Here is a 15,334-nt window from a genome sequence, read left to right on the forward strand (position 1 = left end):
TGAGAAGCCTGCAGGAGCAAAAAAAAGTAAAAGATACTGCAGGGTAGGGTGTTTTTTTTTTTTTCAGTTGATGAATTAATTACAAGAAAAATAATTCTGAGACAACAGAAACCAACCAGACTTAAAAGTCTGAGCTTGAAAGGACCTCTAGAAGTCTGGTCTGGCCACAATCACTGCCCTCTCCCCATACCGGGTACAGCAAGTTGGCCATGACTACATCCAGTTAGATTTTTGAACACCTCCAAGGATGGAGATCCCATAACTACTCTGGGAAGCCTGTTCTGGTGTCTGACCATCTTCAGTTTCTTGTGTTTAAACAGAATTTCCTATACTTCAGTCAATGCCTCACTGCCTCTCATCCTGTCCTGGCTACCAAGAGAAGAGTGTGGCTCTATTTTCCTTGCTTTCTGTCACTAGATATTTGTAGACTTTGCAGAAATGCCCCAAAGCCTTTTCTTCTTGAAACTAAAGAATCCCAGCTCCCTCAGAATGCCTGCCTCCTCATTATTTAGAGAACAAAAGCTTAAAAAAATAAGTACATTTGTTTAGTTTTGACAATATTACGAACCAAGTACATGAAGAAAATTTCCTTAAGTTACAGATTACCCACAAAAGAACTTCCATATATTTTGGTTTATGTAGTTTAGTACTGTTGTTTAAAGGATCCTTACCTCGATCTGCTATTCTCTTCATCAACTGGTGTTCTCCCCATTTAATCAGATATTTAAGAATATCTTGTTCACTTGCCTAGTAGAAAGAGAAAGTCAGCAATGTCACATGCACACACAAAAAGTATTTGTACTTCATGATCTGCTATACCACTTCCTTCACATATTTTAAGGTAACACTACTGGCATAACACCACCATGATTTCTAGATTCATGTCACTGAACCCCTAGGAATGGGGGATGAGGGGATTTCTACAGAAGTAAAAAAAAAGTTGTCTAGCATGAAAACTTACACGTATTAAACTTCAACAATTTAAGTTAATTAAAAGGGGCAGTTCTAAAACTGGGCGTTTGGATCTCTTGTATAATATCACAAGTTCAGCGTCTGTACAGCCTGGGAAGCAACAAAAATAATCAAGCCAACAAAATTATAGCTAGGTGAAGAGAAAGACTTTCAATACTATAGAGAAAACAACTTTGCTTTGTTCACACCTATACACGTTACCCACTCAACAGTTTTAGAGGAAAAAATCATGTACCAAAACATTTAGATTTATCTATGCAATTTCTTAATGACTAGGGTAGGAAATTTAATCATAGTACACATGCTCATGGAAGATCAACAGCACTGTTCCTGTAATTCCTGAAGTGTTCAACTTAAAAAACCCCAACACTTTCAGTAAGCTCTAACATTTGAAATGTAAATAATTAAAAAAAAAAAAAAAAAAAAAGGCAAGACTGGGACAGATACAATTAAAAAAAAAAAAAATCCAGTCACCTTTAAGCTATAAAAGATCGGTCATCATTATAAAGATCTCCCCTGAAGAGAAATCATCCTCTCCCTAAAACCACACAATCACAGAAGTCATAAGAAAATGAAAGAAATTCTACAGTATTCATTAGAAAATGTATTTTTGTGTCTCCCCCCCAAAAAAAATAAAGCCTTCTGAATGATTATTAGTTTATTAGCTCCCACTGCTTCCAACTAGGATGGATGTTGTTATAGCAAAATTACCACCACAATTCTGTAAAACACTTCAACATGCAAGGCAAATGTTAGGTTCAGAAATGCTTTAAAATAATTTGCAGCCATTTCTAAGCTATTATTAGGCTTCTAAGCAACAGCACATACCACAATCAGTTTGGGTTGCGTTACAACCCAAGAACAAAAGCCTCCTTAATCACTACTTCAATTTCATTTTCTACATATGACAAAAGCAATGCTTAGTGTGCATGCAAACCCGCTCTTGCCTACTATTTAAAATGAGCTACTCCCAAGCGCTTCTAGTAATGGTATAATATATCCTGCTTCAAGCAGGCCCACCTTAATGCTGCTCTGCAGGTTACCTGTAAATAGTCAGACTGGATAGCTGTGAGCAGGTGATCCTTGCTGAGTTCATAGAAGACATCTGAAGTCATGACCTGGGTAAACTCCTCACAGAGGAAATGTAGTGCTTGGCGGTGTACCCACTTGGAACCGTACGGCTGAGAGCTCCACTTCAGAATGGCAATTAAGGTGTCTAGTGAGATGCTCTCTGCAATAATATCTTCACAGCCTAGGAAACAGAAGCAAAAATCAATGGTGTTGATACAGCAGCACTTTGATCCTAAAGGAGTAATACACACAGCTAAATCGACAATAGAAAGGGTTATAAGACTCCCAGTGAGAGTAAAAACAGAAGTGCTCCACAGAGCAAGGCTGCAAACAGTTAAATTCTGACTAAATGTATAATAATTTTATTATGGTTTAGGACTCCAACTATACAGTCATTTACCTCTTAAAGGCACATAAAACACCACGTCTGCTGGTGTGCTTGGATGAACTGGAAAGCTAGCTCAGCCCTACTAGAACTTCCTTTGTTTAATACATATTATCTGACTGTTTTATACATTTTAAAGTTGCAGGTTTGAATTTGAGTCACTACTGTTTGCAGCAGATTCACCAAAGTCCATAAACTGTAACAGAGGTGGGATTTTCATCTGTATCATTTTGCGCATGGACCCTCCTAGGACAGAGCATTCAGAGGAGCAGAAAAAAAGCTGTGACACACTGTTGGTACTCAGCTACTCAGCACAGGATGAGAGGAAAAAACCCAACATTTTCTGACTCCCTGAGGAGCAGGAAGCAGAAGTTGGTTGCCCTAGGCCACCACCCTGGCCTCCATATCAAGCAAGCACAGAGGGTGCCAGAACAGAGAGCCCTTTCTCTGACAGGGAAGCAGAAAGTGAAGCATCCAAGAGGCACGTATTCTGACTGGTGGTCAGTCTGCTACAGTTCCTTTGTACCCACTGCTGCATTAGGATTTACTCTTTCCAAAGCACATGCTTTCTGAAGAAGAGATAGGATATTTAAGTCTCCTGAAGTCAGATGAAACAGATTTGGAAGAAGTGAGGGGAGACATACTGTGGGAGGGGCTGAGAACACAGGTACTTGGGGGTACTGAGTAAAGACAGTACCACAATGCTGGTAGCTTGAACTCTCCAATAGCACTCTGCTGATTTCATTTGTACATCTGGTTTACATATACACAGAACACTACTTCTATTTGTATTATAAAGACAGCAATTTATAGGAAAAAAGTCCTATTCTAGAATAATACATTCCAGTCTCAGTCCACTACAGCCACAAAATTACAGCTGTGCTTATGCCCATGAGAGGTCCTCGGACAGTTCAGAGCATCATGCTTACACTGCAGTTATTTTACTTCTTATACATCATCATTTTCCTCTCAGTTTCAAGGATATTTAAAAACTAAGCTTTGACAGTTGTTTAGACAACTGTATCTCATTACTGAGCTCTTGGACTAAACTGAGGAAGAAAGTGGTTAGCACAGTAATTTTAATGTTTGCCAAGACAAAGATCAAACATGCTCTCCTGATGCTACAGATTTCTGAACTGGTTGCATACATGTAAGATACCAGCAGCAACTAATAGCCTGACTCACCTGAGAAAAGGAAGACCATATATCAACATAGCCACTGAAAGAAGGGCTAGCAAAAGCAAACACATTTCCAAACAATGCATTAAAGGCAATATTATACTATCAATCCCAAGTTAGACCCTCTCTTTGACAAAGGGGTAAGCATTGGGTTGTGTTTCAGTGCATTACTTTGTTCTTTACCATTGCTGAAGTGATACAGCACTTCTCAGAGCTACCTATTACCATTAGGTTACATCATATTATTGCTACTATAAGTAAGAACAGATGCCTTACTATAGATATTGACCTCTAACCTGCACAGTGAGGACTAGCCTAAAGCAAGGATTGAAGCAAAGATTGGTTAGATGCACTTGGAACATCACCCTGATCACCCTTGTACAGACAACAGCAGAGGTACAGAGGAGAGAACTGCTCTGAAATAAACCCCCAAACAAACCTACCTTTAAAAAGAAAATACTTCAGCATATGTCAGAAATACGAATCAGTAAAGGCTAAACCCTTCCACTTCAAGATCCATTTTTACTTACAGTTTTCCTTACACAGTTAATGGCTGACACTGTATTTAACTTTGTCGTGCAATTCCGCCTTATCTTCCCTTTGGGACTCAAAAAAGGGAAAAGTTAAGTTAGCAGTAAGCCTGGCATGGCAAATGAAAGCTAACCATGAGTTCTAAGCAGTATGCTTAGAAGAGGAGCCTGCATACCTCAATAAGAAGCAGAGTTGTTTGAAACAATTTTTTAGGATCACATGTTGTGTTGTATTAAGTTTTCCCCTGCTAAATCCTAACACAACTTTTTGCATGCACTTATACTGCCTGCATGGAAGCTGACTTCAGCAGATGATTACATCTCCCTGAAGCCTGAAGATCACACATAAGGACTGCTCTATTTCAAAGTCAGTACATAAAACCACTCACTGAAATCAGTCACAAGGAAGCTCAAACTGTAAGAGCAAAGAGACTTATCTCAAAGTGAATGCCAGTCCTGGTATTTCATCTGACATTTACTTTTGAAACAGTACCCCCTGCAAAGACAGAAAAATACATTTCTGTGAGAAATGCAGTTCCAAAGACGTAAGCCAACTGATGTACAGGAACAGAGCATCAGCTCAGTCCCAATTGTTCTGTCAAGTCCAGTTACTGCACAACTACCAAAAATATGCTGTCATCAGGTGAAAAGCTCATTCAGGATGCCTAGCAACTAAACATTCCTTTTCCCAAGTGATTTCGACAATGGGTCAGAACTGCAGTATTGTTAAAAGTATTTCTTTCAAAGTAAGCATGAGGTAGTAACTAAAGTGTTTTCTGAACATCTAAATAAATTGCTGCAAGCCAAGTCCAGCTGTTAAAGAAATCCAATTCCTTTTTCTCTTTGGCAGATTTTTTTGTTCCTTTAACAATCACCCACTTGGCAAAAATAAACCCAAAAAACCCAAACAAACAAAAACAAAAAAAACCCCAAACAGTCATCCAACAGCCACAATATTGTTCTTCACAGTGGAATGGTGCGTTTTTCTCTTCTGAGTACCATTTTATAATATTCAGGCAATAGCAGCCTTTCCAAGGCCTTTCCAAGACCCATATGTAGTGTCCCAAAGTGCTCCACCACAAGCTTCTGTGACCTTTAATTAGTATCTTTCACATATTCAACTCAGTCTAAAGACATTAAAGATGACTATCACATTTTGGACGAATTAGGCTGTTCCATATTCTCCTATTGCTGGATACCAATAGGTCCGTCCTGCCTACAAACAAGCAAGTCCTTTCTGCTTCCCCAGTTATCTCTCAAAAGCCCTTCTAAACAGAGATAGCTTGAGCCCATATTTAGCATGCTAGTGAGTAGCTTAGGATCTTATCAAGACAGTTGACAGATCCACTAAAGACAAATTAAGTACCTTCAACAGTTAGCAAAAGTTAACTGTTGGAGGCACTTAACACCCATCTCACCCATGCATGAGCACCCTTGCTGCTCTAACCAAGCTTCTGATTGAAAGAGGAAGGAAAAAAGGAAGACAACATTTGTGTAGCCTCTTTCCCACATCTTACAGACCCAAAGCTGCAAACGTGTCCTGTACTTGCTAAGGACCCTTTAGAAGGAAGCCCACACTCACCGGCTATGGGAGCACACATTCAAGTTAACCCCCTTGATTAATAATGGTATTAAACCAGGTTGTCATCTTCCTGCACTCCACATCTCCTGCTCTTCTGTCACACTGGTGCTGAACTGATTTCTGTCATACTGCTTCCAGCAATGTTATATCCCAAATAGCACAAACCCTGGTGCCAGCACAGAGAACAGGAACAAGTGGACTAATGTAGGAGACAGGGCAGCAGTACCACTTTTGACAGCCAAACAATCTATCAGGTTCAAGTGAAATACAACTTGAGACATGGCAAAAGGAATTCAGGTTCTCCACAGCAGTAGGCAAAACATCAGTCACAAAACTAGCAAGAGCAAGTCAGAAGACTTATGTAGTTAAGTGTATCTTTTTAACTGGTTATCATTTAAAATGCAACTGCAACAATCTCTGCTTTCCTGTAACTGTATTGTGAACAAGGGATCTTGAAATTCAACATCCATCTTCTGCATGCAGGCTGACTTTCCTAGTTTAACATTACTGCCTCCTGGCAGCACCATATTCTCTGTCTTAAAGGAACTACTACAGGGTTTTTGCAGGGTTCGTTTTTTTAAGCGTTTTAGCTAAGAAGCTAATTAAGAAACCTTAATGCTTTTCTTTTCCATATCCTCACCAAATTGTATACATACAAAAACATCTTTGAAAGGAGATTATGTCAGTAGTTAACTATGCCAAGCCTGTAATTTTGCAAATTTGTGCACTATTGACCACATTTTAGAACTCTGAAGCTGCTTGGCTACATGAAGATGCAAAACTATGTGAATGTTTTGCAGAAAAGAAAACGAGACCTAAGTAGCATTGGAGATAAAGAAGGGCTCACTAGTGGTCAAACACTTAAGTCTATTGCTAAATTCAATACCTCTTTTGAGCTATTTTTAATCCCTCTGCTGATTTTTGTAAGCATAAAAATTTAAAACATTCATGTACTCTCACCCTTGGAAGGCTGAATCCAAAGTACATCTATTACAGTACCATTACGTATATGTTTACTTCATATATTTATAAAGTATTTTTTGCTTTATTCAAATACAAAGCTCACAACTTTATAGCACTTCAGATTAACTATTAAAGGCAAAAATAAAATGCTGTGAAGGTAAGGTCACGCAGCATTCTGTGTTATGCTAACCATCCTTCCACAGTGAAAAGTCCAAGTTATGTTGAACCCAATACAGTATATTATGCAACCACCTGAAATATTAAATTAGGAAGCAGATTAAAACAATGCAGCCTGTGTTATTTATAAGTATTTTCATTTATGATACGGCAGTTACAAAGGTCTTCAACATTCTAAGACATTAACAGCTGGATTTTTGAAGTTTTAAGGTTAGCCAGAAATGGAAGGTAGTTGTCATATGTTTAAAGTGTTCCAAATATGTGGCAAAAGCTCTTTAATGTTTTCTCTACCAAACAACAAAAATTAATTTACTTTTCTGCTCCTGCCATGTGCAAAATGCATAAATTTAGGAAGCCTGAAATCCACTTCTACATCTTTGGCTTTTTGCAGCCATCAGTTGATAACAGCATTCTGGAAGCAGCACATTCAGTAGCAGGCTGTAAGCTGATCCAGCTTAAACAGAAAACAATCGTGGGTCAGAAACAAAAAGCTGCCAACTTAATCATAATAAACCAGAGGAAAGAACTTAACATGGGAATAATGAAGGGCTGAGGGAAGAAGAACTGATATTTGGAGGGAACAGGCCAGCCATCACTGTTCAGATTTAAGCTGTACGTTAAACTCATTCAGATTTAAATTCCTAGAACACACATGACTGAAGGAAAAATCTGGAAACGGTGACCAGATCTGTTTCTCTGCAAACTGTGATATTACAAACTAATTTTATATGCCCAGTTGTACAACTTAGTCAAATTCTTTGTCGTTGCATATAGCCTCGGAATGCAATTGCTCTAAGGAAGATCCTTTCCACTTCCTAGTTTCTCCAGTCTTAAACTTCACCATATAAACCCTAAGCAATAATATCAGGATTGGGTACAACTGAATCATTGTAAGGAGATAATAGGCAGATTTATGTTAATATTTACTTAATCATACCCAATTTACTTCAAAGTTGTAAGTGCCAGACTAATTCCTTTGAGCCTTCCCCTACTACACTGAGAAATGACTGACATATTTGCTCTAATTTTCCCAGAATAAATTTGTGTGTATTTAATACTGCTACTGTGGGCTTTCTGGCATTTCAGTATTTCAGTCCTGCTGAGATCAAGGGTACTTTTGATGTCAGGCACTATCTACCTCTAGATTAAAGGCAGCACTACTGAATATGGCTTCAAAATAAAGTTTTAGTTCTTAGTCTTGTCACAAGTAAAGTCAACACCTGAAAATAAGAGGAAATCAAGAAGTTTGAAATTAAGGGGTTTTTGTTGTCAATTTTACTTTAGAAGATTTTTCATCAGGCAGAAAAGATTCCCAAGCAAAACTATTTCAGTCCCATTATCCAAAAACCTGTAACAGAAAAATGCACTGGGAGAAACAGAAAAACACAGGGAGACTATTCATAACAGTAAACAACAGGGCCAAGATGCAGAAGAGGATTCACATACTTGTAACAGCTATCTAATAAAATTAAGATACCTGAAGTCAAAATTCTCTGCAATACTGCACTGCCACATCCACTGCTAAGACTGGAAGGAGGGATTATTTTAACAGCACATGACGAACAGGGCCAGAAACTGATCTGGTTTAACAACTGCTACAGAAGAAGAAGGGCTAAGTGATTTTTAAACCTGATCTCGGTGAGTCAATGTGTTAAAACAATCACAGTACAGCTGACAGAGGGCAGCAAGTTAGCCCGAAGACACAAAAGCAGGAGCAGAGTGCAGAAACAAGCAGGCAGGGCAAAGAAACATTCCGCTAAGATGTGCCTGAACCTCCTGGGGAGGGCTCTAATCCTCACAGCCTCTGTAAAAGCAGTGAAGAGCTTCACTTCACAGGTACAAATGCCTTTCAGCATTATCAGCTCTACAGATGAGATATGCTTTCTGATTAGTTCATTTATTTAAATTAGTTCATTCAAAGATCCAATCAATTTTATCTTGGAAGGTTAAGTGACAACTATCAGCTGAAACAAATTAAGCTGAAGGCAGAACAAATTCTAAATAAAGTAGTCTTGCTTTGCTTGGACAGTGACTTCATCCTAGGGAAACCATCTATTAAAATACGTCAGAAAAGCAGTATCGCTATGTTATGAACAGGAAGATTTCCATGGAAAAGAGTCAAAGCTGAATCATCTGCTGAAATTTAAGAAAAATTACAACATCTGGATACTTAGAAAAGTCCCTGAGGACAAATCATACTAAAAATCTGTTGAAAATACGAACAGTTGATCAGAAGCTTTAAAATACATCAACTTCACTTGACACTCAGTTACAAATACCCAGCCAAAACTGAGTAAAACTGAACAAAACAACTTGGAAAGAGTATCCAGGCTTACATATAATGACCCAAAAATATTTTCCAGGAAACCAGGGAGATAAGCTTTAGCAAGTCCACAATTGGCTAGGATGAGTGAAGTGAAGTGAATAAAAAACTTGAGCCGCCTGGGGGTAGCGAAATCTAGAGAAGAAACACAAGACATTAGCTGCTGCAAAAAGTCATAGCTTGGGCAGAGCTGCACACCTGCAGCACGATAGAGTAGAAAAGTGCTGTCAGAGGACAGAGATAAGATTTCAGGAGAACTGGCTGCTCAGTGATCTCCTACAACAACACAATACTCTCTCTTCTAACACTGCTCTCTGCATAACATCTAGAAGTCAGACATTTGAGTGACAGCTTCCAGTCACAGAGATGACCAGAGGACTGGGAAGCCTGCCACATGAGGAAAGGGTGAGAGAGCTGGGTTTATTCGGCCTAGAGACAAGAAGGCTCAGGGGAGACCTTCTCACCATGTTCCGTATTTAAAGGGTGGCTGCAAAAAACCAGACTCCCCTTTCACAAGGAGTCACATGGAAAAGACAAGGGGTGATGGGCAAATGTTACTGATGGAGAGATTCTGGTTGGACACAAGAGAAAAATTTCTCATAATGAAAAAAATCATCCTTTGGAATAATCTCCCCAGGGAAGTGGTGGATTCCCCAACACTGGAGACTTCTAAGATTAGACTTGACAGGATGTTGGACCATCTAGTCTATGTCATGCTCTGCTTAGAAAGGGTGGACCATATGATTCCTAAGGTCCTTTCGAACCTTGTATTCTGTGATTATGAGATATACTTTTCCCTGATCAAATAAGATTTCTTTTAATTTTCATTATAAGATTATACCAGAACAATCCTTCAGTGTCAGCAGAGTACCAATGACCTAAACATGAACTCAGTAAATTGAGTATTAGATTATTAGATACTGACTTCCCTGGCATACAGATTTTCTACACATTGTTTACCGCTTTCTCCTGTAGCTAGGGAATGCAGCAGTGATTTGTAAAATTGTCATTAGTTCCAGTTAAAGTCTAGAATTTCATTATGTAAAGGGATACCAAATTTACATTTGCTATAATGGATAATACAATAAATTTCAATCTTGGCCTGATTTTACTGCATTTCTCCCCTATGTATAAACAACCTCCCCACAGCTCACCACTTTTGTGGTCAGACACAGGGAAAGAAGACCAGATTTCTGAAAGCCACTGCATCCTCCTACCTCCTCCCAGTGCCCACTCCCAAAATGCTACATCTCTGGTTCAACTAGAGGGCCACCAAGACCGAGCCCACACTGCTGGACTCACTGGTTCCAGCCACTCAAGCATGCTGCTGAGGTGCTGGCAAGCCATTCGGCTCAAAAGTAAAATTCTTATCCCCCACTAGCAAGGCCTGAAGCAAGTGCCGTATTCCATTATGTAGAATATGGCCACTAAATAGTTGAAACCCCAAAAGATGAAACAGCAAATAAAGCTCCTGCCACCACAAGAGGTATTTTTAGTTCCCTAGTCAGTGTTGCACCACCTCACCAGAGGTCGTAATAATCCTATCCAGATTCCATGTACAGGAAGTATGTTATCAAGATTTGAGTGTCCCTCAAGAATAATTGGCAGAAATTAAAATTTCTAAGCTTTAAGTCTTAAAATACCAACTGTCCTGCCTTCAGTTCTGTAAATCAAGTAGAAGATACTAAAAACACAGGACTAGTGTAATTTAGCTGTTTAAATTTACTTTCTAAACACAAGACTGCAAGCTTGGTGTACCCTCTTTAACATAAACAACAGAAATAATCATTCAAGTTTACATCATATAGGGGCACTTTATAACAAGTCTAAATATTTATTCCTCTCAACAAGGATCTCTTGTATCCTCCTATCATTTACACTCAAAAAATGGATTCTAGATTAAAGTACATAAGAACAGAAATATCAATACCAGTTGTACATATCTGACTTAACTAGCATGCTTCAATAATAATGTGCAATACAATTAAAAGCTCCCACATGGCATTTCTTCTGTCCCTAGAAAACACAGATGAATTATCTACAACACAATTCTCCACAAGTGGAAAATAAGCCTTTCTAGGAACTGTCAGCCCTTGACAGCAATACTCAATAGACATACCTACACTGCAAAATAGCTAAGAAATTGTTCTGGTAAGGTCATATATTTTATAGCAAGGACAGTATGACGTACCTTGTGCAAGCATGTTAAACTCCAGGAACAGTGCTATGTGATAAAGCTCCATAGCTTCTTCAGCCCTAGTCATATTTAATTTTCCTGCTACAAGAGCTTGAACTTCACTTAGACTGCCCACTGAAGGACTGGAGTGCAAAACTGAGAGGTCCACGACATCTGTATACATACAGTTCAAAATGACCTTAGCATATTTTTTTGGTATGATAGATTCATCCAATATAATTCTAGTTGGAGTTCGTAGAGTTCGGTCTGTGATTTCTTCACCAGTTCGTATCCTCCTCTGCAGCAGGTGACGAAAAAATGGAGATCGTGATGAAATAACAGCTTTGTGAGCTCTGAGCTCTTCATCTAGACAGTTCTGACTTCCACCAAAAGTTTCAACTAAGTCAGAGTTGGATGAAAAGCTAAGAACCACATCGTAGTAGCACATGTAATCAAAGAGCGCACGCATGTCAACATCTAATGAATTTGGTGTTCCAAATTCTTCACTAAGCTGCACAAGGATATCAACATTCTGGAATCTTGAATCCTCCATTCCAAACTCGCCTGTATAAAGGTAGTGTAACAAAGCAGAAAACATGGGCATATCTATGCCAGCTGTGTTAATATCCATTATTATTTCTGCCCCATACTCTGGTGAGGAAGAAAGCAGCGTCTTAAAAAATGGACATCTTGCTGCTAGTATCGCACGATGCACAGGAAAACAAGTTTCTTGAAATATTAAGTCTACATCAGTGCAATATTTGTACTGATAAAGTTCAGCCATGTCTTTTTGTAGCGTCCTGGCTTCTGGTCTTGCCAAATTAGCTTGTAGATAAAGTTCCTTTAAGGCTGACGTCCCCTCATATTCTTCTACTAATGCATTAACATCTCTGACATCCCAGCCTGAGAGGAGCTCGCGCATCTGCTTGGCGTGGTCAGCAGACCGGCTAGACTTTCGACGCTTAATGAATTTCTTTTTGAGGGTGGCAAGGCCAGAGGTTTTCTTTTTCTTGTCTTGAGGTTTCTCATGGCCATGGTCAAGGCTATAGAGCTTTGATTCACAGCCATAACCTTGATGAGAGTAGGATGATGTCCCTGAAGGCAAAAAGGAAAATTGAACACATTTATTCTTTACATTTAAAGAAAAGGCCATAAGACATAAGCAGTCCATGAATGTCTCTGTGACTTACACAGGTTTTCCTTCTGAGATAAAATAATTCAGCAAGTTGAAAACCTGACCAAAGCCCTTTCTACCTATTAAGAATTTTTTCTTCATCTATAAGCTTTTTATTAGTGCACTCAATTTTAAAAACCAAGCAGGTGATGTAACTTTGTAGCACATGGTAGGCTTATCTAAGCAGGAAGAGAACACCATGGTCAGAATGTTACAAGTGCCACTGTGCACATAGGAAGTGAAAAATAATGCCTTTTTAAAAACTTGTATGATCTCAGTTAAACAGTAGCATCTCCTCCTTCAAAGTGCTTTTTCAAATTCTGCTCTTCTAGCATTGTTATTTCAACAATAAAAACATCCCTGGTGTCAGAGAGTTAGGAAAAGTCACAAGAAAAAAGAAAAACACAGTATGAAAACATTCAGGGAAAATGAGGACAATAAATACATTTTCAACACAAATTTAATAAGAAAGTTAAAATTCTGTCATATGATAACCAGGTAATTCCATAAGTCAAACACACAAAATGGGCTCCTTTCCACAGAACTATAGATACCAATTTTGTGTCTACACCTCATTCAAAAGGATGTCGAGTATGGAAGTTCTGCTGTATTGTTAAAGATGTTCTTTGAATAGAGCACTATATAATCCAAGTACACAATTATTTTACCTCTTAAAAATCATTTATAGGGAAGTTATGAGCCAAACATGTCATAAAACGAGAAGCGGATTCCCCTCGACGTATCTGCGTCACACACATGCCCTGTTCTTCCAAATGAAACTCTGCTGATTGCCAGTTTGAACCTAGACACTAAACTGTAGCCCTAATAACGATTTATTAACAAAAAGAGGAGTTAGAATCTGAATTTCTAGAAGTAATGGAAAGATGAAGTAACATTTTTGTAAAAAAAGTAGTTAAAAACTATAGTTTCAACAGAAGCACAACTCTCACATTAAAGGGTTATTTCTCTAAATTTATTTAGAATCATAGAATCATAGAGCAGTTAGGGTTGGAAAGGACATTAAGGTCATCTAGTTCCAATCCCCCTGCCATGGACAGGGACATCTCACACTAAACCATGCCACCCAAGGCTCTGTCCAACCTGGCCTTGAACACCGCCAGGGATAGAGCATTCACAGCTTCCCTGGGCAACCCATTCCAGTGCCTCATCACACACACAGTAAAGAATTTCTTCCTTACATCCAGTCTAAGCTTCCCCTGTTTCAGTTTTAACCCGTTACCACGTCCTATCACTACAGTCCCTAAAGAAGAGTCCCCCCCCCAGCATCCCTATAGCCCCCTTTCAGATACTGGAAGGCTGCTATGAGGTCGCCACGCAGCCTTCTCTTCTCCAGGCTGAACAGCCCCAACTATCTCAGTCTGTCTTCATATGGGAGGTGCTCCAGTCCCCTGATCATCCTCGTGGCCCTCCTCTGGACTTGTTCCAACAGTTCCATGTCCTTTTCATGTTGAGGACACCAGAACTGCACACAATACTTCAAGCGAGGTCTCACAAAAGCAGAGAAGAGGGGCAAGGATCACCTTTGACCTGCTGGTCACACTCCTCTTGATGCAGCCCAGGATACGGTTGGCTTCCCGGGCTGCGAGTGCACACTGAAGCCGGCTCATGTTCACCTCCTCATCAACCAACACCCCCAAGTCCTTCTCTGCAGGGCTGCTCTGAATCTCTTCTCTGCACAACCTGTAGCTGTGCCTGGGACTGCTCAGACCCAGGTGTAGGACCTTGCACTTGCCATGGTTAAACTTCATCAGGTTGGCATCAGCCCACCTCACAAGCGTGTCAAGGTCCCTCTGGATGACATCCCTTCCCTCCAGCATATCAACCGAACCACACAGCTTGGTGTCATCAGCAAACTTGCTGAGGGCGCACTCAATCCCACTGTCCATGTCACCAACAAAGATGTTGAACAAGACCAGTCCCAACACCGATCCCTGAGGGACACCACTCGTTACTGGTCTCCAGCTGGACATTGAACCATTGACCACAATTCTTCGTGTGCGGCCATCCAGCCAGTTCTTTATCCACCGAGTGGTCCACCTACCAAATTGATGTCTCTCCAATTCAGAGACAAGGATGTTCTGTAGGACAGTGTCGAGCACTCTGCACAAGTCCAGGTAGATGACGTCAACTGCTCTACCCCTATCCATCAGTTCTGTAGCCCCATCACAGAAAGCCACCAAATTGGTCAGGCAGGATTTCCCCTTAGTGAAGCCATGCTGGCTGTCACCAGCCACCTCCTTGTTTTTCATGTGCCTTAGCATGCCTTCCAGGAGAATCTGCTCCACGATTTTGCCAGGCACAGAGGTGAGACTGACTGGTCTGTAATTCCCTGGGTGATGAGTCAGCTGATCGGAGCTAGCACAGCTAGAGCCGGAGCCGGCACGCTTCAGAGACCACGAGGTTCAGCAGAGATTAGGAAAATCAGAGGGGACAGCGCAGAGACATCGCGATTCCCGACATCTCCCGATCCCTGAAGCCCCAGCAGCCCTTGCGAGAGAGCGGCTGACGTGGCAGGGGGCGTTCCCGCGGTGACAGCGACCGCACCCCTGCCCCTTGCCTTGAAAGAGCCTTTGGGAGGGCAGCGACCGGTCGCTGCCCACCGGGCGCAGGGAGGAACAAGCAGGTCGTGTTGCGGACTCTGTTGCTGGTGTCCCAGACTGCTGAACAATATGGTCGCCTCCAGAAGGAGAGCCTGCAGTAAGGAGACTGTAGCAACTCAGACAGAGACCCTGCCCCAAGCCGTGGCTGTTCAGGTCTCTGGTTGCAGGGAGTGCCAGAGCC

At 40.5% G+C, this 15,334-nt stretch overlaps 1 protein-coding gene across 6 annotated transcripts in view; it reads right to left on the reverse strand.

The window, feature by feature from the left end:
- BTBD7 (BTB domain containing 7) overlaps positions 1 to 15,334 on the reverse strand; it is a 63,213-nt gene that overhangs the window by 15,964 nt on the left and 31,915 nt on the right. For all 6 annotated transcript variants that reach the window (XM_080619349.1, XM_080619345.1, XM_080619348.1 and 3 more), the window contains 3 exons: positions 11,374 to 12,453; positions 2,016 to 2,224; positions 672 to 747 (listed from right to left, as the gene is read on the reverse strand). In XM_080619349.1, coding sequence (XP_080475475.1) covers positions 672 to 747; positions 2,016 to 2,224; positions 11,374 to 12,453 — 1,365 coding nt within the window. The remainder of the gene's footprint in view (positions 1 to 671; positions 748 to 2,015; positions 2,225 to 11,373; positions 12,454 to 15,334) is intronic.

The sequence above is a fragment of the Psittacula echo genome (assembly GCF_963264785.1).
Source record: "Psittacula echo genome assembly, chromosome: 5".
NCBI classification, from domain to species: domain Eukaryota; kingdom Metazoa; phylum Chordata; class Aves; order Psittaciformes; family Psittacidae; genus Psittacula; species Psittacula echo.